At 43.1% G+C, this 25595-nt stretch overlaps 2 protein-coding genes across 3 annotated transcripts in view; both read right to left on the reverse strand.

Annotated features, from left to right (window-relative positions):
• Positions 1 to 3688: 3688 nt before the first annotated feature.
• mamdc2a (MAM domain containing 2a) lies at positions 3689 to 16541 on the reverse strand. 2 transcript variants are annotated; one of them, XM_031570570.2, is made up of 14 exons: positions 16235 to 16541; positions 15816 to 15938; positions 12936 to 13186; positions 12077 to 12161; positions 11763 to 11900; positions 11327 to 11583; positions 9690 to 9783; positions 9189 to 9335; positions 8068 to 8333; positions 7570 to 7666; positions 6264 to 6419; positions 5551 to 5828; positions 5169 to 5253; positions 3689 to 4558 (listed from the first exon to the last, which is right to left on the reverse strand). In XM_031570570.2, exons 1-14 carry the CDS (start codon positions 16263 to 16265, stop codon positions 4497 to 4499), a joined length of 2070 nt encoding a protein of 689 aa, XP_031426430.1. In that variant the 5' UTR covers positions 16266 to 16541; the 3' UTR covers positions 3689 to 4496. The 2 variants fall into 2 exon arrangements, with proteins under 2 accessions (XP_031426430.1, XP_012683993.2); XM_012828539.3 differs by having other exon boundaries at positions 3689 to 4561; positions 16235 to 16540.
• Positions 16542 to 23805: 7264 nt separating this feature from the next.
• LOC105901240 (protein C9orf135) overlaps positions 23806 to 25595 on the reverse strand; it is a 5011-nt gene continuing 3221 nt past the window's right edge. Inside the window, exon 6 of the mRNA XM_031570571.2 lies at positions 23806 to 24061. Within this exon, the coding sequence (XP_031426431.1) occupies positions 23846 to 24061 (216 nt within the window). The 3' untranslated portion in view covers positions 23806 to 23845. The remainder of the gene's footprint in view (positions 24062 to 25595) is intronic.

Consider the following 25595-nt stretch of genomic DNA (forward strand, 5'->3'; position numbering starts at 1 on the left):
AACAAAACTAGGGTCCGAGTCCGAGTGCACTGTATATTGTCAAATATTATTATTATCTATTATACAATCACGACTGGGATGACAGAAGAAAACCAATAAAAAAAACTATAATAATAATATTAACAACAATAATAATACATTCTATTTAAAAGCGCCTTTCATGAAACCCAGGGTTGCTTCACATATACAACAAGCTACAAAAAGTAATGTAACAACAACACAATTAACCTAATGACGTCACATGACACTGCGGATACTGGACTACTGACCATATGGCAGTCTGTAGCGGGTCATGATATTCACTCAAAATGATCATGGGAATATTATGTAAGGCAAGGCATACACCGTGGTAATTCAATGTGCTTCACATAAATACACAACAATGTGCTTCACTTAAATAAAAGGAAAAGGTCAGTGCATGATCATAAAAACAGTAAATTATAGAAAATAAAAGCATGAGAACATTAAGGCATAAAAACAGTAAAATATAGGAAATAAAAGCATAAAAAGAATAATAACAATCACTAGTCTACTACAGAAAGCAATAATGCTTCAAAGGAACTGTTCGTGGCCAGTTAGCAGAAGGCATCTGAGAAAGGTTTGGTCTTTAGTCTAGATTTAAAACTGAAAGTAGTTGGAGCGTTTTTAATGTCTTCTGGAAGTTGGTTCCAGAGGTGAACCGCATAGTGGCTGAGTGCTGCTTCACCCTGTTTAGTTTGGACAATGGGTTTTACTAATAGAAATGTATGCTGCGATCTGAGAGGTACGTACTGCTGTAATTAGTGTGAACAGGTAGATGGTAAAAACCTGCTAGGCTCTAGGCCTGCCGCACCTCCACCGGTGCCCTTTGGGCTAGCTGCGGGGTCGTCAGCCGGGGACCACCTTTCACAGATGTTTCGCCCCTTATCCCGGAACATCTCCTGGTGGCGGGGCAGTGAACAGGGACGTCTCCCAGTCACCCCCCGCAGCTAGCCTTTCTCAGGAGTTGCTCGCTCCCCATGCCTTGTCCCGCCTCCTTAACCAAAGCCAAAAACTTGCCTTCTCTGCTTCCTCAGACAGCTCTCTGGTGGCTTTGTGTAGCTCCTTGCCCCTCAGCCCTAGCTCTTTAAGTAGGCGAGTCATTGAGCTTCCCACAAACCCCCTCGTGCCAACCTCCACTGGAAAGAGTCGTGTACTCCAACCGCTCTCCCTGCACTCCGCAACCAGGTCAGAGTACTTTGCCCTCTTCCTTTCGTGGGCTCCCTCCATCCCCTCCTCCCATGGCACCGTCAGCTCCACGAGCAGCGCAGATCTCTCCGTCCTGGCCCACAGCACCACATCTGGCCTCAGTGTGGTGCTGCAGATCTCCCCTGGGAAGTGGAGCTGCCTGCCCAAGTCCATTCTCCATCCCACTCCTGGCAACAAAAGGGTGGATGCTGGTCTCCTTCTGACAGTGTCCCCCTTTTCCCCTTCCCTAAGGAAATGGGTCCTCTGCTGGCTCCCCGGCTGCCTCCCAGCGCTTGCCTCTTGCCTTTTCCTCTCCACTACCTCTGCCAGTTTCCTCAGCACCTGATCGTGCCGCCATCCATACCTGCCCTGGGATAGAGCGGTCTTGCAACCTGACAGAGTGTGTTGTAGGGAAGCATTGATGGTCCCACAGAGGTCACAGGCCTGCTCCGTGCCCAGCCACTGCTGGAGGTTTCGGGGGGAGGGCAGAGTGTCGTAGGATGCCCTGATGAGGAAACTGAGTCGAGCCTGTGGCAGTTTCCAGAAGTCTGCCCAGCTCACCACCCGACCCGCAACCCCCTCCCACGTCGTCCAGCGTCCCTGCTGCCCCTGCGCCACTGCCTTGACCCTGTACTCTTCCTCTGCCATCTTTGTCACCTCCGAGACAACAAGATCCTTTCTCTCCTTCCTGCTAGCTCTGGACCACAGAATAGGCGGATCTCCCCACCCAAGGCCAGCGCGCCCTGTCTGGACTCTGCCCACCATCTCCTGGTGCTGCAACCTGCCCACAGCCTTCTGCACCTCCTCCTCGGCCCTCCACTTCCTCCCAGTCAACACCCGGGCTTCCATGTCCCTCACGGTCTCATCTGTAGATTCCCTCAGCTCCATCACCATGCTGAAACATGTCAGATAAATACTTTGGCCCTATCCCATTAAGTGACTTGAAAACAAGCAGCAGTGCTTTAAAGTCAATCCTGTAACTTACTGGGAGCCAGTGCAGGTATTTCAGTATAGGGGTTATGTGGTCAGTTCTTTTTGTTTTTGTAAGAATTCTGGCAGCTGCATTTTGTATCATTTGAAGCTGTTTAAGGTTTTTTGGGGAAGGCCTGTGGACAGCCCATTGCAGTAATCAACCCTACTGGAGATAAAGGCTAGCCTGACGATGTCATACTCATAATTCTAGTCAGAATATGAATCTGATACCGCTCCAATGGGCTGTGATTATGGGGCGTGTTTCAACCGAACCAGGAGAAAAAATGCCTCTTCGCTTCGTTACCTACAACCAATCAGAACAACGTAGTATGTGACCAGGGCCAGCTGATAAATTAAACTTTTACCGGATCCCGTAGGAAGGAAGGCAAAAACATATTTTCCATTGACAAATGCCTTGATCGCGTTTCTCTGTTCCTCTTTCAAAATGAATGCACTGTCAATGTCCAAATGGACTCGAATCTATACATTTCAGCTCTCCAGCGGCAGCCATGTTTGTTGAAAACGAATTCAACCCGTGTGTTGGTGACGCAGTTGATTACGTTACTGTTGATCATCTGTCCATCATCGTATAAAGCCCGCCTTGACAATTTGATTGGTCAGACCATTTCTTTTCGCAGATAATTTCTCCCTAATGGAGCGACACCAGACCGAACTTCCCGACTTCAAATGTTGTGGGCGGGACTAAGTTCGGTCTGGTATCCAGGCTAGATAAAGGCATGAATTAGTTTTTCCAAGTCATCTTTTGACATAAAACCCCTAAGTTTGGCAATGTTTTTGAGATGGTAGAACGCAGATTTAGTAATTGCTTTCATGTGGCTGTTAAAATGTAATTAATAATTATAATTATAAGACCTTTGTCAGGTTTTTAATGGCACACACGACACACTGGAACACACACGTGCATATATGGAGGCGACACAGGACACACACACACACACACACGCAGGTAGGCCTGAGGTCGCGGTGAATTTATTTTCTGCTTTTTCCCATCCTGGACCGTCCTTCCTCAAGGACCTCCCAGGAGCAGTGGGCAGCTTTGCAGCGCCCGGGGACCAAGTGAAGTGAACTGTCCATCTTTGGTCAGGGATGGACATGAGTTCTGTTATTATAGATCACTTTCTAAGAGGACACCAAGATTTCTGACAGTATCCTTTGCTTTAAGTCCTTTTTTGTTAAGAAGGGTGGCAATCTTACATCTTTCCTCCTTTTTACCAAAAACTATTACTTCAGTTTTGTCTTTGTTTAGCTGGAAATGTCACATGTAGTACATTAAAGGCTAATTACATGATTTTCATGTTCCAGTTACTTTATATATATATTTTGTGTATATATTAATGCAAGTAACCTAAAAGCTTATATGCAACCATATATCCACTGGGGGGCATCCTTCTCTTCCTTCTCCATACAGTTCTTTTCACTGTATTAATAACTTTGTGTATGATGTGATGATGATGCGTGATGTACAGGAAAGCATAGCTACACACGTTACTGACAATCATTGTTTAAACAATTTTATTAAAAACGAATTGATAGAATCATAAATGGATATTTCAATCATCAATAGTAGTCCAGGGATTCACCTGTTGTCGGTTGGGAGTCTTGGAAAGAAAGCTGAATGCGAACAAAATTACATTTTCCAATTGCATTTCACCTAGAAAAATGGAATACATATAGGTCTCTTGACAACACCAGACTCCATAACTGGAGCTCAGTAACAAAAAATGCTTCAGTGATCATATTTTTTAAAATAAAACATGTCGTCGCATTTGTGTAAAAACAGTGTGAAATTTACACTCTTCTGTGAATAAACACCTACACAGACACCATCCCCACTTCTGTTTCTGAGATGCATCTCTCATCAGACAAAGATATGTAAATAAATACCATTGTTCATTGTTGCTTTTTCCATTTTGGTAAGTTATTGGGAATTTGGATAGAAAACATCAAAACAATGTTTTAGTCACTTTGAAGCAATGCTCTACGAACTGCCATGATCGGGATCAAGACCAGCACATAACTATTTGCTTGTATAACATCACACTAAACCAGCAGTTTGACCCTCCTTGTGAATATCCTACTATCTGACTTTCAGCTATTATTACTTTCTATACCACAAGTACTTGCTGGGGAGGGAATATACCTTTCTGCCTAGTCATGCAGGACTAGATTGTTCATATTGGCATTGCTCTACTCTATGTAAAAGTGGCTTAAGCTGACTTGTCCTTCCTGTCTGTGCCACAAATCCAGTCACCACACACAAGCACATCAACACGCATCAATCCTCCAGTGCATCAAGCTCAGTACTCGATCTCATTGAAGTTTTCTGAGAATCCAGAGTATGGAATACTGTCACCAGGATCTGCTGAGAAACAGAAACACAGAGCACAAGCGTGAACATCCAGACTAAATGAAAAGTAGAAGTGATAGATGCAGTGCGCATGTATAGAGTACAGTATTCAACATGATGGCAAAGACATCTGCGAGCGTTCATGTTATTTGAACAGTAATACCGGGCACAATGATAACGTTCTGTTCTACATTCAGCAGCATGGCTCTTTGGCAAAAAAAGACTAGAGAGAGGTGGGGGGAGGCGGGCGCAAAGCCAGAGGCTGACTCAGCAGCAGGTACCCCCCGATCCCCCCCCCCACCACCACCACTCCTCTCTCTCCCACTCCCTCTACCCGCAGCAGACCTGACTACCACTACAGAAGCAGCCCTCCGCTGGGAACAGCAGGGCTGGAATTCATTTGGTTCCCCCCACCAAACGCTACCGCAGTGCAGCTATCCTGGGACCCCGGGGGAGGATGCTACCTCGCTACACATGACTGAAGTTAGTGGAGCTAGTCACTCCCCTGTGAACAGACGAGGCTTTGAGACATAACCGTGCAAACGGCAAGTCTGGCTCCAAGGTTAAAAAGGGGGAAATGTTTTGATGTTGTTTCTCATTCGTTTGTTTATTTCTTTAGTACCTTTGCATGGTCCCCTTTTAAACACGATGTCATCAATGGCGATGTCACTCCGTATTGAAGAGCCACGGACAGCTTCAAAGATAATCTGCACCAAAAAAGAAAGCACACTGGATGATTTAGTTTCCTTCTGTCTAAATGCTCACATCTGTTGCAGAGATTAGAGCGACATTACGTATTTAACCATATGCCAGCTCCCCTCCTGTATCATTACAAACCCCAAAGTCCTGGTCAATCTCTGGTTTTCATCACGGTTTAAAAACTGCACTTCACAAGCAGGTCAAAGAACCTGCTTTGTAATCTTAGCTGTTATACATCCCAGCCCTTAGCTCTCTCTCACGGTACAAAGGGGAGAGTGTCTGAGGTGAGAGACGTATTGGTTTACCTGGTGTTTGGTGTAGCACTCGTAGTCGATCATGGCCCGCATCCAGGAGATGCTCTGCTCTCCCTGTCGTCTCCAGAGCAGGGAGTCGCGGTGGCGGATGTCACGGTGACGGTTGTCGTGGCGCCGCAGAAACACACTGAGCACGCCGGTACCAGAGCCGTACATGTGATAGGAGAACAGCAGACACTGGGGGCTGTTGGTACCCCTCAGCTCAGTGGTCAGCAGCCTGGCGGAATGTCCCGGCAACATGTGGGAGGCCTCAATGTACATGTAGTGCCCTTGAAAACAGGTACAGACAGAGGTTGTTAGTTAGGAAGCTGCTATTAAGTTATTTATTTTGGTAAGAGAGTGGGAACTGCTGTTGTGGTGCTGATGATGTCCTTGAGGATTATGAACACCCAACTAACTAACAGAGTTTTCTGATGGGTAATGTGAGTTCTCCGTTTTTACTTGAAAGAAACATTCTGAATCAGTCAACAGTTAAGTCATCAACTATTTTAGTTCAGATCCCCAAAGGTCACTCCTCTCATATTATGCAAAATATATGACTGCATAACTGCATAATAGCATTACAGCATATGTTTATTTGTATCAAAAAAAAAAAGAGAAAGAAAAACATCAGCTTCCTCAAGGAGCAGCAGAGGGATGAACCTCTGCTGAACTGGAAAAGAAAATAGACTGAAAGACATGGGATGAGAAGGCTGTTGACTCACCTACCCCTAAGGTGTGGTCCCCCTTGGGCCCGGTATAGGAAGTGGGTGTCTGGCCCCTGATACGCAGCCAGCCCCCCCTGTGCTGCCTCTTCTCCTGGGTGTACCCGCAGTCGCCCTGCTCAAAGTTGCATTGGCCTGGGGGTGGCCGCAAAGGCCCTGAGAAACCAAACCAAACAAAGCCCAATTTTAACTCGAACTACACCCCCATGGTATTTCAGAAGTTTTTGTTTTTCCCTTCCATGGCAAAATGACAGAACACATCAAAGACACGCTGCAAGATTTTGTATTTTGTCTTGAGCACTGTAAGGCCCTCCAGCTGTAAACTCATTTTCTGAAGAAAATGTCATCATACTGTGTCATCAGTGATTTACAGGGTTGTCTTAGCTGCTTTTATTTTTTATGGGTAGAATGAAAGTAGAGAAGCACTGACAGACATGGGAATATGCTCTCAGGGTCACCAGTTGAAGTAGCATCCACTACATCTCCACTACAATGAATTTGACGATAGGGGGAAAAGTGTTGGTGGTGCTATTTTGGATTGGCAGCAACAGTAACAGTAACTCATCCCTTTTTCCTGCAGTGACGTGTGGTGTGCTGAAGGCTGGGTGGTTAAAAAAGCTCTGGCTCCTCACCACAGCCTGTACAGTCCAACTCAGGGGAAAATGGATGTTTTCCATAGTGGTTGATTCTTTAAATAGTCGTCATGCAGTCAGACCAAACCTGAAGGCATTCTCAACCCAGCCCTTTTTCACTTCAACTTCCTGGTCACTTCCTTTCTCGTCATACTGTATATTTCTATCAAAAATGTTACCTCTTGAAATTAAGTGAATTGGCTTTCTCAACAATGTTACTTAAAGTAGGAGCCTTTGAGTTCTAGGTGCCTCAAAAGGAATCTGTCTCAGTAGCATTTTATTTGATATCTCAGCCACTAGGCCACTGACTGAATATTAATAAAGTGCCTAATTTGAAACATCTGACTCTAACCACTTTAGCCATTTTTAAATGCAGCTGCCATTGAAGCATCTATTTTTATTAACTGTTACTTGCTGCCTCACCACCCGTTTTAAACCTTGTGCGATTGTAACTGCCAAGGCGTTTTCTTCTAAATTTAAGCCATTTCCAGATGTGGATCCACACATTCTGGAGAAACACTGAAGTATGCATACCCCTTGCTATTTTGAAAAGACATAGAAATGCAATAAGGTTTTTCATCCTAGGTGTAAGTCATGGTAAACTACGTTAAAGCTGACCCATAGTATATAACAGCAGTGCTGAGGCTATTTTAACGGGTACTGATATAGCTCACCAGCTGTGACACGACAGTCTCCAATTGTCACCGTGATGTCATCGAGAGACACCAAGCCACAGTCCCAGAAGTTCCGACAGATGGTAACAAACACCATCTGAGAGGCGACAGGGACCAACAAGTCAAGTCTTGTCGGAGCACTATTTAGCACATAGTGTAAACCTGCTAGGAGACATGAATTCTGACAGACAACTAAAGTAATGCTAGCATGCTTGTTACCCAGTGACACATGAGGAATAGGACACGGCAGGTGTGAAAGCATGACACAGATTCATTAAATTATGGATGCTTATCATTCTACTTGTGGGAAGTGCACAAAGACACACCTACATACACGTTATACAGTAAGTTCATTTAAACTCAATGCATTCTGTCATGTGGCCTTTATCAGAGTGAGCTACACAAGGTATGTTCTTTCCAGTAAAACACTGTGAAGTATGAGTATGTCTCCAATTGGGGGTGCAGGGCTCAGATGGAGAGCAATGAATCCATCTTTACCTTGGTGGGCATGGGCTTCTGGAAGGTGATGTCCACCTCAGTCCAGACATCCCTGGAGGTCGCCGACACAGTCCAGATCTTCTCCTGGGCCACGTTGTTGTCGTCGTAGATATAGAGAGCCAGAGCATTGTCGATTTTCATAAAGCCATGTAAGGCATAGTGGAACCTGAGGCAATACTTAAAGTTCCCAGGCAGGACAGGCCCGTGAAGACGACCCACATAGCCCGGCCGAGAGGTGAAGCGTGTATTGGCCAGGAGGAAGGAACCTGCATAAGGAGTGAAGGAGCGATTAAAGTACTTACTCGCACTTTTGGATTCATTACATTTTTTATGAAATTGTTGTAACTTTTTCAATGAAGATGTCAAATTCTCAGGGTCAATGAGAGCACTAAAATAGATTTCAGTGATATGCATGTTGGTTATCTGTAGTAAATGCCTTTTTAAATCGATGAGAAACATACATCTTCATTACATTTTTTACGTTTTCAACATTCTTTTTGCTCCTAGAGCAGTAATCATGCTTAAAGAGATTAGACATGCCTACTTAGAGTCAACTATACTGTTACTTCGAAGTCTGTCATTGCCATTAAGATCAATGAAATAGAGACATACATTTGAGAGCCATTTAAAAGGCCTGAATTTAGGTCTTAAACATTCCCATCGCTCATCTTAACTGTTATTAAATATAGATGTACATAAAATATGCATAGCACAGATTCATCAAAGTGATTTAAGTAAACTGTACAGTCTGGCCCTGGTCCCATCCTGAGACTAACAAAGTCTGAAGAAAATTCATTTATCAGCACATTAAAAAATATTCGCAATTACATTTCCCACTATGCTCTTCCATATATTATAAAGATTATGTAAGCTGAGTTAAGATAGGCATGAGAAGCAGAGGACTGTCAGACTACATAAACTGCACACCAATTGCAGCCAGCTATTTTTATCTAGAACAACAATAGCAGGACTCAGTCTATTTTTAACCTGGAGTGATTGTGTCAATTTGCACAAAACACTGGTGCTATTGAGAAGCCCTGAAGGAAACAGTAAACTGCCCTCAGGAGGAGCATGCCTTGGTGACCACAGAGGGGTGTAGTCGCAACACTTTAATTTCTCACCAGTTCCAGTGGTGTGATCTCCGACCCTGTAGACGTTGGGCTTCACTGAGACCCTGTTCCACACCGAACCTCCAATACGTTCCTGGTGGTACTCACAGAAGCCCTCCTCAAAGTCACAGTCGGCGACGGAAGGATCAAAGTTAGGCTCTGGAAGGCAACAAAGCGAAGTAGATTTTCAGCGTTAGCTTTTGGGCCAGGAATGCAGCCTGACATAAGTCATGAATAAAGTTATGAAAGTGGACTTTAATAAAGCTGTGCCATGATAGAAGTCAGATTCTCTGAAAAGCGTTCAAGCTTTACATCTGTCTGTGGCTTATTTTGTTTATTTATTGTGGAATGTCTGTCTTGAGGGCTTTCTGATATCGGTCCTGGCTAAACAAAACTGTGACAGTTTAGTTGGTATTATCATACACCACAAGCACCTCCCTATGAATTAAACATATTTCTAAATGAAAGCAATAATAACAACACTGGCTGCATATGCATCAAGAGGGTTCTGACCTGTTTCTAAGTGGCAGAACTCGGGAGAGAAGGAAATGTCATCGATGGCAACATACCCTCCGCGTGGACTGTTGAAAGCTACCTCAAACACCACCTGGCAACAGAAAGGCAAATACTAGTCATTAAACAAAGATACTGAAAATATACTTAAAACAGACTGGAGAGTAATACAGGGGTTCCCAAGCCTTTAAGAATATGTTGCTACGTGGCATAGCATTCAACCATGCATTCTTTTCATGTGTCCCTCTTGTGACAATTTACGCTACATCAGAGAAAATTAAAAAAAAACAAGGTGAAAGCATCATATTGCAACATACTGTTACAACTATAATTACTAGAGATAAAAGTAAAAAAAAAATAGTATTATGCACACTGTATATCAATGTTACTTAACGTGACAGTATAAAACTGTGATTGGAGGTGTTACCAAAACGTTTGGTTCAGACCAAAAAGCCACCTGCCTTGAGTTGTGCTTTAAGCATGCTGATTAAAGTTGTGGAAACATGGGGAGGGCCACAGTGATAAAGAATTATGTGTCAAAGCAGACCTCTGCCCCCTCCCACACACACACATACACACTAACGCACACATACACACATACACACTCACACACACACACACACACACACACACACACACACACACACACACACACACACACACACACACACACACACACACACACACACACTTATTTACACCTTCACTTAGGCCAGCTGCAAAAGCTCAGAGACAGCAGCCACTAGCCAAGCCCCGTCTGCGTGTGTTTATACGACTAGTCCACCAATCAATCCACAGTAAGAGGCTGAGCACAAAAACAATTGTGGCCCTATAACTCTGAAATAAACAACAACTATACTGTATTAAGCAGTATGTCATGAGTAGCCTCTAAATCGAAAGCTCTTCCATATCTTTTTCTGCAAGGTGGGCTATCCTGAAAAAAGCTTTTAGCTACAGCAAAAACCCATCCACTTTTCACTTTCACTCCTCATAATATACAATCAGACTAACCTTACACAGTGATATACTGTAGATTCCAGTTCTAGCCATTGCTTTTAATGGACCCAAACATGTTTGTACAAGGCTATGAGAACGGAGTTGGGCTCTGTGGATGACACAGATGGCTTAGCAGCTCTCAAACTGTCTTCTTTCATTTGCCCCTGTGTGTGTGTGTGTGTGTGTGTGTGTGTGTGTGTGTGTGTGTGTGTGTGTTTCCATGACTGAGTCTAGTTGAGTGACTAATGACCAAGCTCTCCCTCTGCCCCAGATTCTCCTGGCCACAATGGCAGGGTTTAATTATGAAAAGGAGATAAAAGGCTTGGGGTGGGAATGCTCTGGAAACATTTAGCCCAGTAGACAAAAGACGAAAACAGAGGATTCAAGTGGCTCCTTCCCAGTAATCTCTCCCCCTGTTATCTAAACAGAGAGGAATGAAGAGACGTTATCACATTATCACACTCAACTTGCTTTGGAGCGGGAGGACGTCTGAAAGCGCTGAATCAGTTAGACGTATCGTTTGCTTGTGTGCTCTCTGGCAATGTAATAGTGTTGTATGGCACGAATCTCGAAGGCCTTAATTTGCCCTCCCCCTTTCTTTCTTGATCTGACATGACACCGTGTAATGACTTTTGACTGACCTCTAAGGGATGCGGAGCCTTAATGTCGACCTGCTCCAGCTTCCAGTTGGGGGTGGCATAGGCGTCGGGCCTCCACAGTTCCTCGTAGTGGCCCAGCTCGTCCTTGGTGAGAAGGGAGAAGTAGTTGCCCTGAGCCTGGTTCCTCTTGTAGTAGAAGGACAAGCAACCCGACATGGGAGTGGTGGTCATCGGCGACAGCAACTTGGCCACTTCCTGGAACTTTTTGGCATAAACCGAGTCCACGTACATGTAGTGTCCTACCAAAAACACCAGGAACAAATAATACTATGCTGCATTGAATTATCACAACAAAGGTCCCCATGGAAAGTAGGGATAGGAAACGAGAGGAATTCAAACATGTTGTGGAGGAAGTTACTTGCATCCCAACAGATTAAAAATATAGAGCAGCCCACAGCTGTAACGCAGCACACAATACCCCTTTCATTGTTCATGGTGTGGTCATCTGGCAGGTCCGACTGGGGGTCCCGAGCAAGGCTCCCTCCCACGTACCAGTTCACGTTGGGATTCCACTGGTTATTGTAGCCACACAAATGGTGCTCCTCAAAGTCACACTCTGAAAAGGGAGGAATTAGTCTGCACAGAGCGATAAACATGTACTCTCTCATCACAAATACACGAAAGTGCTGAGTTCACACTTAAAAACACAACAGCCTTTACTGTGCAATGTGAGTAATGTGCACTTGATAAAATGAAAGTCCAAAATAAGGAGATATGAAACACTGCACTGACCTATGCAGTATCCAGGTACTATGTGGATTTCAAAGATGGCGACACTGTTGCCTGCTCCTTTGCTAGGCCGCCCTTCCATTAACAGCTTTAAAAAGTGTCAAAGATAAACAGAGAGAGAGAGAGAATAAGGGAGAGGGATGGGCAATAAAGAGGGAAAAGCAAGTTCAGTAAGAAGGAAACCAAGAAGAGTATGCAAGCCATGGCACCAACACAGATTAAAGATTTTATCACAGACCTTACAATGGCTGCATACTTCTGAAGCAGTCCTAAATCACTTGTCATTAGGTCTCTTACCTAATGCTCGTTCTATTTTGCTTTCACACCATAAACTTTCCTTGTCCCTCAACAGCCCATGGCCAGACACGTTTAGCCTGTACTGAAATTACAGTGGAGTGGCTAACCTTTAGTTTATGAGGCTAATTTCCATAGATGAGGAAACAATTTATGTCTGAATTCCGTTTTTAAAATCCTAGTCATAAACAAAGTGTCCAACACTGTAGCCTCCATGCTATTGATAGAACACATAAAACGATTTATTTTCCTTCATAATTCATCAGCATTGTATTTCCAACACTATTCACAGTACATCACTTTTACATCCAATGTTTCAGTTTTCATCCCTGCACTTGGAGGCACATCTGATTAATGAGGTCAAATTCACGTGCAATGTTTTTTTTTTTCCTATTTCATTACCTATTAAGGGAAACACATGCCAACAAGTAATACCACTGAGATGCCACAGATACTTTTCACACCCCACAGTAGCCACACTGTAGCTGTAGCTCCCTGCACACTGCTTGGGCTCCTCATGTTTTTGGCTCAGTACACCTGCGGGGACTGTTGTACTCTCAGTGGATACCTGGTACGGCTTGGTCATGTTGCGCAGGTCGACACTGGCGATAAGCCAGCTATCAGAGGTCTTCTCCGAGGTCCAGAGCGTGTAGTCGAAGTTCTCCCCGTCAGGCCGCAGATGGAGCTGCAGGGAGCCCTTCCCTGTGATCTGGTACACCATCCTCAGACAGCTCCAGTCCAGCAGCTCCAGCTCTGGACTCAGCAGGACCGCCTTGTCCTTCGAGTCCATGAGGGCCGCGTCGGCAGCGATGAAGCGCCCTGCATTGTGATAAAGGGAGAGCCGTGATGTTTTCCCGCAGGTGGAGGTGTAGTACGACCGGAAACTTTTGCTCTTTCGCTTCTCATACAACAGAGTCAAATGTTTGTCTTGTAGATTTGTTACGGAGCAGCTGCTGAGATCATTGTCAGTGCTGTCTTGGCTTCAGGGCCCACTCGTTAAAATAAATGGCGCTTCATTTCTGAAGTTGTTCAATGCCAAACAGCCAGACAATCATTTGATGACAACATAAGATACATTGATGTCTGTGTGTCAAGTAACAGGTGTGGGTTTGGTCTGATTTTCCTCCCACTGTGGTTTACGCACTCAGTGGAGAGAATGAATCAACTGCTGAGTCTAGCCTGCAGATTAAACCTGCATCTTGGAACGGAGCTTGGATTAGTACTGCATGGAAAGTTCCTTCCCTGCCGAGAGACAGTGTGCAGCAGCAATAACAGATTCCAGCCTTATGCAAATCCAAATTAATCAGCTTCAGCCAAAAACAAATAAATCAGTGTTATCAGTTTGGAGGCAAAATCTTTGTTAGGGATAAAGACACTTTCCGAAATCTGTCTCAGCTTTTGATATAAACACAGGAATCTGTATGGTATTTCAATACTGCTAACTTTTATAGCCTTCCACGATACGAGCAGATGTCCTAAAGGTGAAAATGATTCATTCCAGATGCCAGGGAGGACTCTTTCTCGTTCTGCTATTCTTTCCTATCTCTGACCTGCATTTCAAACCCGCCCCCCTCCCCCTCTTCTCAGTGAGGGTCCTGGAATAGTCATTAATGCACGGATTATTACTGATGTCCCCCATAAACCAAATTAACAGGGCCCTTACAATATGGAAAACAAGAACAGTACACTTCATGTCTCAGCAGGTACAGCGAGTCCAAACCATATGCCGGTGGTGATGCCATCAGCATATGGTTTCACAGATTCACTACCATTCACAGTGATGCACATCAGTGAAACTGACAAATGCACAGTTACCTTTCCTTAAGGCACCAGGCTACAGGCACTGATTGATCTCTGACCCCTTACAAATGCTAAGGCTTTACGACCGTCGCTACTGTAGCAGTTTAATGTCACAGTAGACTACTTACTCATACGGCTGTATGCCTCTGTGGACCCAGCCAAGGAGACAGAACAGAGGTCTGTAGAAAGTCTGGTTTTCCTCCAGGAAATGCTTACAAATCATTTTTTTGCAGATGTTGGAAAAGTCCTGATGAGAAACTGTGCTAGTAGAGGAGTTGTTATTAACCCATGCACCCTCTCTGTCTTTGAAGAGACACTCAAACATAACTTGGCTGCCCACTGAAATGCTGACTCATCATCAAGAACACTCGAAATCAGACAGTTTGTCCTTACATGTGCACATGCTCACTCCCTGTATGCCGCCAGTTTACTGCAACCTACGAAAAAAGAGTAGCCTTTTGGATCTTCATCCGAGTTTCCAGCACAGTTTTCCTGTGTTGCCCAGGCAACTAAACAGTAAACATAGACATGACCCAGTCGTGGTTTTTATGGTTCTATTTATCGACCCATCGGGGAAGCATGCTGTGACCACTGACATGGAGAGGGTTGTGTCAGGGCAAGCAGCTTGGCAGTAATACGTATGACACAAAGCTGTCCCATATTAGTATGTCTCTTCTGCTATGTTTTGTTCAAGGTCTCCAAGTCTTTTAATTGTTTTTTTTTATTATTATTTTTTTTTACAAAATTACAAATTTCCTTTGTTATTCAACTGTTATTCAACACCTTGGCAACCCGGCCCTTCAGTGGCTATTACAATAAAAGACGATAACATTTGGCATATGGCAACTGCTCAGAAACTCCCTAATAACCACATCTTGTTTTTAGCTGTGTAACATAAACATCAACGGCAGATTATGAAATGTTTTTTGGATGCATCTTGAAAAGGACTTGGCTGCCACATGTTGGACCTCTCCAGCAATAAGGAAGAATGAGCCTGCAGTAACAAGGGATGCTTGAGTAGAAAAAACTCTACTTGTCAGACTTATGACTCAATACACCATACCAAACCTTACTGTTCATGGTGTGATTATATTAAAAACAGGTCCTTGTCTTATTGAAGTCCATGGAGTCAAATCTAACAGATGCATGAACTCTCAAGGGATCCCTAAGCAGGCCAAAGCTGATTAAAAACTGTGGAAATACCGAAAGGAGAAAACTTCCAGCTGAACAGTGACAGGCAAGTAAACAGACAGATACCATGCATAATGGATGTGGTTGCTGCCGACAGTCGATTGGCGGGGGAAACGGTACACAATACAATAGTATACACTGAATGTAATCAAACACAGCGTAAAGTCTGATTGCATTCCTGTTGCATAATGATCTTGAGATAGGAACTTACTAATGTCATTTGGGAGGGCATTATCAGCGCTTTTCATCTGTTAGCCTCGGCAACTACAGTATACTGTATCTTCACTTGATATCAGCTATAGATGTTTCAGATAGGTTAAAGTATGCAAAACTGGAACAGAGAATGAATGACTACATGAATGAACGAATGAATGAGTACATGAATAAAGTAGAGGGAAACAGACAACAGACAATAGCTCAGCAACTTCATCAAAATTAGCTAAATGTTTTACTACACCTTCTTCGTTGACTGTCCATGTTGCATATTTAGGATCCGATGTGTATCCACAAGTGCTGAACTCGAAGCTACAAGAACCGGGCAGGAGCAACTGCTGCTGTTGAGCCTTGACCAAAGTTATAACTGCAAGGGGGAAAGTTGACGAAATTACAAAGAAAAAAATGTATAATGCAACGTTTTACTACATTCCGGGAGCGAATCAGTTCATGTCCATTCAGTCCGACTTGAATGAGAAGACAAGTTATTCTACGAAGCACGCAATTGTATTCAACGTTCTCCAAAAAGAGACGAGGAATATGGACAGCTGTTGTGAAGTTGTGAAGTATAACACAACTCATAAAACAGCGAAATTAATACTCTGCATCTTAACGCCTCTCAAATTATTTACTTGCAGTTGCACACGCAGATTTAAGACTTACCGAGTAAAGTCAGGAGATGAAGAGCGAACATGGCCAGGCTTTGAAAGATCACAATACTCTACTGCCCTGACCGGAGACTGCATGTACTAGGCTGCTTCTGTAACGTCGTGGAGAACTCTCCTCAGGCCACTAATTCGCAAAGAGACGATGTGTGGAGTGATGTCTTGAAGTTTACACTACATGGTGTAATCCGACGTGAGACTCCTTAGCGGGTTTCTGAGATGAGGAAGGAGGGAGGATTCTTTGACTGCACATTCATAACAGGTTGGGATGGACACTTAGCCACAGGGGGAGGCAATTCCTAATTTCTGCAAATTTCTGCACAACCAGCTTGTCCCTTGAACTATTCACTGGATAAAGAACACCTTATAACATACTAATCAATTTATTTTAATGGATTCCCCACAATGATAACTCTCCTAACACTACATTAACTCTGATTAAAATCATATCTTGGATGAACTGTCCACATTATGCTTAGACTATTGAAATTTGCTAACAGAGAACATGTAAGCCCAGGGGCCTAACAGATTACTCTCAGATGCATTGAACACAGGCAGAGACGACTACAGCAGAGGTAGGGCTAGAACGCTTTCATTAAGGTATGCTTTATTTAGGTTCTGCAGACGTTTTTACCATGATGGAGTATTTGTTTGCTGCCTTGCTCCTACATTAGGTAGAGGAAGGATCAGGGTCAGCCCAACTTGTCTTTAAGATAAACCTCAAACTCCTGTGTGCAGCAAACGAGCCAGGGCAGCCAGAAAGGAGGCGAAAGGATCAGCGAATAAAGATGCTGAAATAGAGGTTCTAGTTCAAAATAGGATATACATACAATATGCATTTCCATGTGTACAGGCTGTCAGTGTGGATGGACAACATGCATCCTTACATGTGTACTGTGGTGCCTGTCTCTGTCAGGGTGAAGATAGTATATGTGTGCATGCATGCCTTGCTCTCCTAGCCACTCACTGTCACAGCTCCAAAAAGTAACCATTTGAATGAGCTCATGGAACAAAGGGAAGCATACTTCTTTTTACTAGTGTAAACTGAACTGAGCACTCAGCTGGACTGGAACCATCAGAACCACTGTGAGAGCTAAGTGTCATCGTGAGGAGACCCAGTGTCTAAGCTTTAAGCTTTAAGAAATCAACTTATTTTGGAAGGGAGAGCTCTTTAGATGAGTGAGTCCAGCCTGTAAGCTGAGTTAGCTGAGGGTCATTCTCCCAGAGTGTGAGAGCTCAAACTCACGTTTAAAATATGAAACGAAGATGTCAACACTGACAAAGTGGAGATAGTGTTTAGATGGAGATGGACATGCAAGGCAGTAAGAATGAGCAGAAACACTATCTGAAAGATAGTATGTTTAAAGGGTAATAGCAAATCGAGTTCTGCGACCATCACAATGACTTGTTTCTTTTTCAGTTATTTCAGTTGGTTAAATAGCTTGTAACTTATTTTGTATTTGAAAGAAAAGGGAGAAACAGGAATTCTGAGGAACCCTTTAAAGTTCTAAAGATAACCCTTGTGTAACTTGATAAAGAATTCATCAGCAGGTCCTTTGGCAATCAATTTTATAACAGCTTTAAACCAGTCCTTTCGCCAACGAGGAAAAATCATGCCTTTGCAATGCAAATGTTCAATTCCATTTCCGTATAATACTCCAGAACCATCTGCTCTTACAGTTTTTCTCAGTTACTTTGGTACATTTTTATTACAATTTTTATTACAATTCTCAAAACATCCACATCATCACCTGTGCATATTATAACAGCAATCTCTCATTATCATTATGTGTCATTAACTGTAACTATCGGGCCACAAATGATTACTAACATTCACTGCTGTTAAACAATGGTTTTGGTGAGGGGGAAGACCTAGCCATGGGTTAAGCCTCATGTTTGGCTTCGGTGACCTTTGAGTTTTTTGGTTACATTTGAGCTCCATTGGTTGCTGCAGAATGTGAGAAGAAATCTTCCCCTAATGGACTGCACTTCGGTCATCAGCACTTTTTTTTCCTCTGGCTTTTCATCATTGAACGTAAACATGCCAAGGGGGCATAGCGCGGCTGGCGTTAACACACGTGTTGTTGTGACGATCCTGAAGTGCAGGATCTCTCCAACCAGCACCAGGGGCCTCACCGCAGGCCCTCTTAGACAAGGCTTTGTGTCGGACAGTTAGATCCTGCAGCTCCATCAAGCCTCTCCAAGACCATGAGCCAAGGTGGGGACGTTCATCTCTCCAAGAATGTCAACACTCCATACCACCTTTTGTGGAGATGTGTCTCCTGATAAATGCCGTGTGTGGAAAGGCATCTCAAGGCGAGCTGCGTTCGGCGACTAGGAAACCAAAGAAACTCCAAGTCCCTCACAGCTTGAAATGCTTTTCTGAGTTTAGTGATTTTGGGCATCAAATGATTACTAACATCATTGCGTGTGACTGCTGTAAAACAATGGTTTTGGTGAAGGGGGAAGACCTAGCCATGGGTTAAGCCTCATGTTTGGCTTTGGTGACCTTTGAGTTTTTTTCAGCACAAACACATGGTTACATTTGAGCTCCATTGGTTGCTGCAGAATGCGAGAAGAAATCTTCCCCTACCACCTTTTGCTGAGACGTGTTTCCTAATAAATGCTGTGTGTGGAGAGGCAGCTCTGTTCTGCGACTGGAAACCAAAGAAGCTCCAAGTCCCTCACAGCTTGGGGTGCTTTTCTCTCCATGCTGAGTTCAATGATTTTGTCTCTTTATGGGATGTTTTCCAATGTGTTAAAGTATAACAGCTACTTTTCATTACTTTTCACAGCCCCAGTGACCACCACAGCAGTGGTACGAGTCATATTTTCCTTTGCTTTACAACAGATTAAAATGATTTACAAACGAAATGTGAACGATGGGAACACAACAATTAAAACTTTTCCTATTATGCTTAAAACAGGATTACTTATTCTTCAGAAAAAAAATGATCTTCTGTATCTCTTGTTTATTTGATTCACGTGTAGTTCAGAAATCTGTGACCCAGCTGTATCACCTCCGGGTTCATCTCTGGACTCTGGCCCACAAAAGGATGAGCTCAAAGTGTTCCACAGAGAGACAGTGCCACAGGCTGGGGGGGGGGGGGGGAGCAAATACTGAGATAAAAATGCATGAATATTTTCGAGAGATGAATTCATATAAGGTGGAAAGACAGGCAGGCAGGAAGAGGGACAGACAGACAGACAGACAGATAGATAGATGTAGTCATGCAGATGGATGCATACATACATACTCGCATACATACATTCATACATATGTGCATACTGAACATATGCACATACATAGGCAGAGGTCAAGTCAAACAAGTCTCTTTCCACACACAATATCACTCCATCACTCCTGTTCTTATTTCACTCAGAGGAAGGCTTGGAACGGCAGGCTCGGAACACTAAATTTCCCCTCTTTCAGGAAGCTCTCAGTAAGTGCTGTGTGTCTGGCCCCTGTGTAACCATGTGTTTAGCTTGGAGGAAACCTTTTCCACAAGCGCACACAGCCTTAAGGAAAGGACTTGGGAACGCTGGTTGACACACTGAAGAGGCGGATGGTCAGAAATGCTCTGTGGGTTTCTGTATGTACAGTACAGGAAATCATGGAGGACGGGCCATTGAAAAGTATGTTAACACATTTTTTTTCCTCTCGCAAAAGTTTTCCACTAAATAACAACACACATGACAGAAAGGGACCAATCACAAGAAATGAGTTGGATTTGTTTCTTCAGCCCAGTTTCACTGGTTAATTTCCTGTCCTGTGAACGTAAACAGAAGCTCACACTGAATGTCGAGTCTGTCTCCTCTTTTCCATAGTTTGGCTAAATGCCTGCCCTGTTGAAATGTGAGAGAATCAACACGAACAAGTCACTGTGATTGACTGCATGGACGGGAAAATCAAAGACCACTGTGGTCACGAAACAGGTCATCTCACCACCATTTATCTAGCACTGTTTAAACGTCTTGCAGATGTCTCCCAGTTCTGTTTATTGTGTTCCCACCAGCAGTGCTTCACAGCAGGCCGGTGCCTAGGGGCTGGCCGGTACCAGACACAGCTTCACTCAGCCCTGTGAATGCTGATGGATGCTGAGTGTCAATTGCAGTCTGCAAACAAGTTCAGACAGGTCTGTTGTCTCAGGGTTAAATTCTCAGCCTCACGACTGGTGTCAAGATTGCAGGGGTCAGCTAGGCTCCAGGAACTTTCTCTTATCTTGGCCTATTAATGCAGACTACAGAGAACAGCATTTGTAATGGAAAAGAGAAAGTTGTTGTTGTTTATTTTACATTTATATTCAATTGGTAGACACCTCTATCCAAAATGCCTTACAAGTGGCTTAGATTACATCCCAAGAAGCTTAGGGGGAAGCCATTAAGAATTAGTATGACAATTGCTGTGTTGCTTTGAGCAAAGCACAGATTGAATTTGAACTGTATTTAAAACGGAGGGCTGATTCACCATGTCAGTGGTGTCATTTTTAGTTATATCAAGGAAGAGGCCAGCAGGGCCATGATTTGTCTAAAGACAAGACAATGCTTTTGACTGCACATCACTGCACATCACTTTACTGCACAGTCCTCTGCACTTTTTACCCGTACTCTTTTAGTTGCCTTCAGATGACTCTAGGAGTCTCGTTTTTTTGTCTTTACTTCCTCTCACTGAGAGAGGCCTAATACTGTACCTGGAACCATTAAGCCAAGAGGAAAAACAAATGAATAAATGCAAATCAAAATGAGTCAGACAATGCTTTTGACTCTCATCTCTTCACTGCACAGTCATCTGCAGTGAGAACTGGTCAGCTAAGAATGTTCTCTGGTTTTCATCCTTTGAATGATTGTCAGCTTCATGGACAACATCTGTCTTTCATAAGCTACCCTGCAACTATCCAGTTGCAGCAGCTTCAGAGAGATAACTTTGCTCTGCTTTAATAAATCGTTCACTCTAAGTATACAACAACATATCTAGATTATCTGAATATCACAGTTTCAGCAGCTGAATGTTTAAATACCATATGATGGCTGCCAACTACCAACCCCCAAACCACCTCTTGTCACACATACACAAGGGCACACATGCTTGCACGCGCGCGCACACACCCACACCCACACACACACACACACACACACACACACACACACACACACACACACACACACACACACACATCATACACCAAGGGATGTGTTTGGGCTGAGTACCATTTATTTTTACATGTGATATTCCTGGTGAGGCTGCACTTGTACTCAGGGAATTGCAGGCAGCCCAAGGAAAATTATAAGTATTTTGTGCCCATGTGTTACATACGTTTTTTTAAACAAAACCTCCCTGCCGAACTTTGAGTGGGAAATCATCACACAAACAATCCATCTAGATTTTAAGACTCTACCTGGTTGTTGCCATGGAAACAATCATTGCCACTTTTTAGTAGAGATCAGATAAAACTCTCTTTAATACCAGATTTGTATTAGTCCTTTGCATTGAAGAGTTTTTATATCTCCTGGCAATACTTGTGAAATGGGATGGGATGATTTCAATATGGAATGATTGGTCTTTCCACATCACATTTCTCATAGTTGATGTGAACACTATATTTTACTCTTTTTCTCTCTTTTAAATACATTAGGAGTGTCCAAGTTCATGCTTGCAAACCAATCAATCAATCAGTTATTTAATAAAATACAATTCGAATATGCTTATGTACACAAGCACGTGTGATGGATTTTCATGAGGAGAAATCTAGACTTGTGAAACCACAAAATGTCATGTGTTCATGCCAGTCTTCCAACTTTCCCTGGTTTCCAGAGGTGAAGTCATTATAGCATTAAGAGGCAAATTGGCGTATACCATTATCAATCTTTCCAGTCCTAGGACTTGTGCAGTGCAAAGATGTAAGATGTATGTAGCTGCTGAAAAGGCTAAATGTAGATTACTCTGGATAGTATCTCTTTACATGTCAGCAGGCCAATTTAACCAATACTTGGGGTTTTCATGTCAGTGAAATGAGAGGCAAATTCCACACCACAGCAATGTCATTTTAGTGGGATTCAGACACAGTGAATGAAACTCACAGGAAATATATTTTATATAACTTTCAATGGAGCAAAAACCCACCTCTGAAATCAGTACAACAAGCAGCAGATTTGTTTTGTGTATTGCGTGCCATACACAAAAACATTCTTGTCCTTTATTTTATTTTTTTTATGTGGATTTCAGGGCTTGCAGGAAGGCAGTGTATACATGTGTACATAAACAGAATTTCCTCATCATGTTATTTGGTTACAACAACTGGGTTTAACCCATTTAAGTGGGTTACAAAAGCAAATGCATCTCATGAATATTGAAGACCTGTTCTGAATGAGCTGTATGTTGCAGTAGATAGGATACATCTCTGTGGAATGTGTGAAGTATGCTCTCTTTGCCATTGTGAAATGCTTGAATATTTACTACTTTATTTTGGTTTTCCAAACTCTGCTTCTTCAGTCTCTCCAAAACATTTGGTTCCAAATGGATTTATACCAAACCTCGACTTGAGTGTGTGGTTTCTCGCTGTGTTTATGAAACGCTTTCCATTCTAAATCTCTTTGTTTCACTGAAATGGTCCAAGCAGTCTAGTATTGAATATTTGTGACTTATTATTTGGCATAGGCCTATGTCCTATTTTATTCTCCCTGCTATCTAAGAATCACACATTCTGCAGATATGATATACACATTTGTTTATATTTACAGTTGCAGGCACCAAAACACCATTTGGCAGTTTTTGCAAACTGATCGTGGAGCACTTAGAGATGTTTCTGCTTTAAAATGTAGACAGTCATGTTGTGACAGCAGGCCCAAATGTTTGATGCTCCTAACAGACATTTGCTTCTAAAAATACAGGAGGGCTGTTCTGCAACTGGGTCAATAGCAGGCTGTCATGCAAACTTGAGGTTTCTCTGGCTCCCTTCACTGTGATGTTACAAGCCATTCAGTGGCTAAAGAAAAGAATAGAGCCCCATAAATAACCCTGTGTAGGAAAATGATGTCACCTCTGGAGATGCAGAGCCTTGGAGACCCACCGTCCACCAAACCACTGAGTGGAAGAATCCAGCGATCACTAAGGTAGAGGCAGGAATCCTCTCGTACAATGTCAGTATAGCCGCAGATGTAACGCAGCCCTTCTGGCTGGTCAGTTTGCAGTGTCAACAAGCTTGAGCTGACAGGAAATGCATGTAAAGGACCACTAAATGTCAGGATTTGGGACGTGATCCTTGCTACTAAATTAAATTTGCAATGTCATGTGATACACAGGCTGAGCAGATGGTAAGGGGCCGGGCTGCACGTAAAGGCAACATGTGCAGTAAAAGAGGGCTTTATGGACCTTCCATGTCAGTTCCCATAAGCATGATAACACAGAGCAAATGACGTGTGAGATTGAATAATATACAGTAGACTTGTCTTCTGGTCTTAAGGGGATTTAACATGCCTCACTTCCTTGGCTTGTTATTGCTTGATCAATGATTTAAGTAATCTACTTTGAATAGAATTAATTAAAAAAAATACAACTTTTGTTGTGAGAGATATGCTTTATTACCACCAAAAAACACATCAAAGGAAGATATTATGCAACAATAGAGGCAGAATACTGAGGACTGTGTGGGCAGATGGGGTTACTGCGTGTGCACTGGTCCTTTCTCGTGACCCTGACCCTTCCTTGCACTCCGGTAGCGTCCTGCCAAGTGTTCCGGCCCCGGCGCTTGTGACCTGCCAGGTCTGTGAACTCCGACTGCCACTTGCGGAAGTTGGATGGCTGCTCATCTGCATCCTCTGTCCCAACCTTTAAGGAGGGGAAAATGCAGAGAGGAAGATGACTATACCAGAGTTCAAATGGCCCACTTCATGAAGGAACAACAAAGGCACTGTTAGTTTTCCCTCTCCTCCTGTCACTTAGTCCTGGTCCATGAGATGTGTTAATTGCATATCCAGACTGGAGACACTCAAAAACAAAGAAATAAAACTTTTAAAATGGACTGCTTGATGAAACTAAAACATCCACCTAGCCTATATGATGCAGACAGATTCAGCACACACAGTGTGTTTTGGTACTGGTACTCAGGAACGCAGTAAGAAATAAGATCAGCGCAACAGTTTGTTCATGGGCCTGGTATTTCACTCCTCTGTGAAGAAAATTTGCAATTTTTTAAATCTGCACACAGCAGTGGCCTTATGTGCGTTATTATTTTCCTTGAGTCTCATTTGGTTTATTAGCCTGCCACCGCCAGCACAGAAAATGACGCCATCGCCTTCAATAAACATGTGGCCATCAGTTACCCAGGCGGCAGCTTTCTTGACCTAAAATGCCCCCCGAAACTAAATCATAATGGGCAGCGCACTAAAGAAATCCCACATCCACTCTTTCCTCTGCATACAAATCCTACACACAGGGAACTCATTGCAGTACAATCTGTATTTTTTATTTCCTGCGCAAAATAGAGGAATCAAATGTTTTAACATGAAGCGTATGGTGTGCCTTGGGGCTCAAAGGTAAGCTCTCGATCCAGGACACCAGAGTGTCCTGCTGAGGGAGAATTACAGACCATATTACACATATGGTTGCTGTTATCAGGACAAAAAGTTCGAAACCCAGGACAAAAAGTTCGAAACCCGTTCGTAGATGAGCATGGAAGGAAATCTACAAACCCAAATGAATTTAGTGTGTTGGGACTTATCAGTGCATTAGCCCTGACAGATTTATGACCTTCGAAAGACATATGGGGTGATTCCTCCACATTTGCTTTCAACAGGTCACCACCACAAATGCATAACTCACTTTATGGAGATTTGTACAAGGCAACCATTTGCTTTTAACCAATACATTTTTGTGACCTGTATTTTTGCCTAATTGTTCTATTGCTTGGAATATACGCAACCTTGTGAATAAAGTATTATGCCCTAATAATACACCCTGCTGCTGTGGAATTCAATAGCTAGTAGATAGTTTGTGCCATTATGTAGTTATGTAGTCCAAAAGTAAACTGGTATAACTTTGTGCATGATAGTAACTTTAATATGTAACCAGTCATATAACGGTCTCATAAAATAAACTGTTGGTTCATCCTCCATACAGCACATTACATGGTATTACAACTGCATCAATCATTGCACCAATCATGTATAACCTCAGAAAATGTTGAGTGAGATTACAGACACTTGACAGCTGTATCATTATTAAAGTTCCTTTATGTCTTTAGGAGCAGGTCTGAAATATACACATAAGGAATGAAGAGAGTCAAATGCTCTAGTGATTGAGTAATTTGTCCTGCTCATATGGGCTTACATGGAATCTCAATCATTTTTGTTGACTTCCTGTA

The sequence above is a fragment of the Clupea harengus genome, chromosome 7 (genome assembly GCF_900700415.2).
Source record: "Clupea harengus chromosome 7, Ch_v2.0.2, whole genome shotgun sequence".
Classification (NCBI taxonomy): Eukaryota; Metazoa; Chordata; class Actinopteri; order Clupeiformes; family Clupeidae; genus Clupea; species Clupea harengus.

Coding starts and splice junctions, on each gene's coding strand:
- mamdc2a (XM_012828539.3), bottom strand. CDS start 16,265: ATGTTCGCTCTTCATCTCCTGACTTTACTCG. Junction 12,162..12,935: donor ACATGACCAAGCCGTACCAG/GTATCCACTGAG, acceptor CACTTTTTAAAG/CTGTTAATGGAAGGGCGGCC. Junction 7,667..8,067: donor AGAAGCCCATGCCCACCAAG/GTAAAGATGGAT, acceptor GTCGCCTCTCAG/ATGGTGTTTGTTACCATCTG.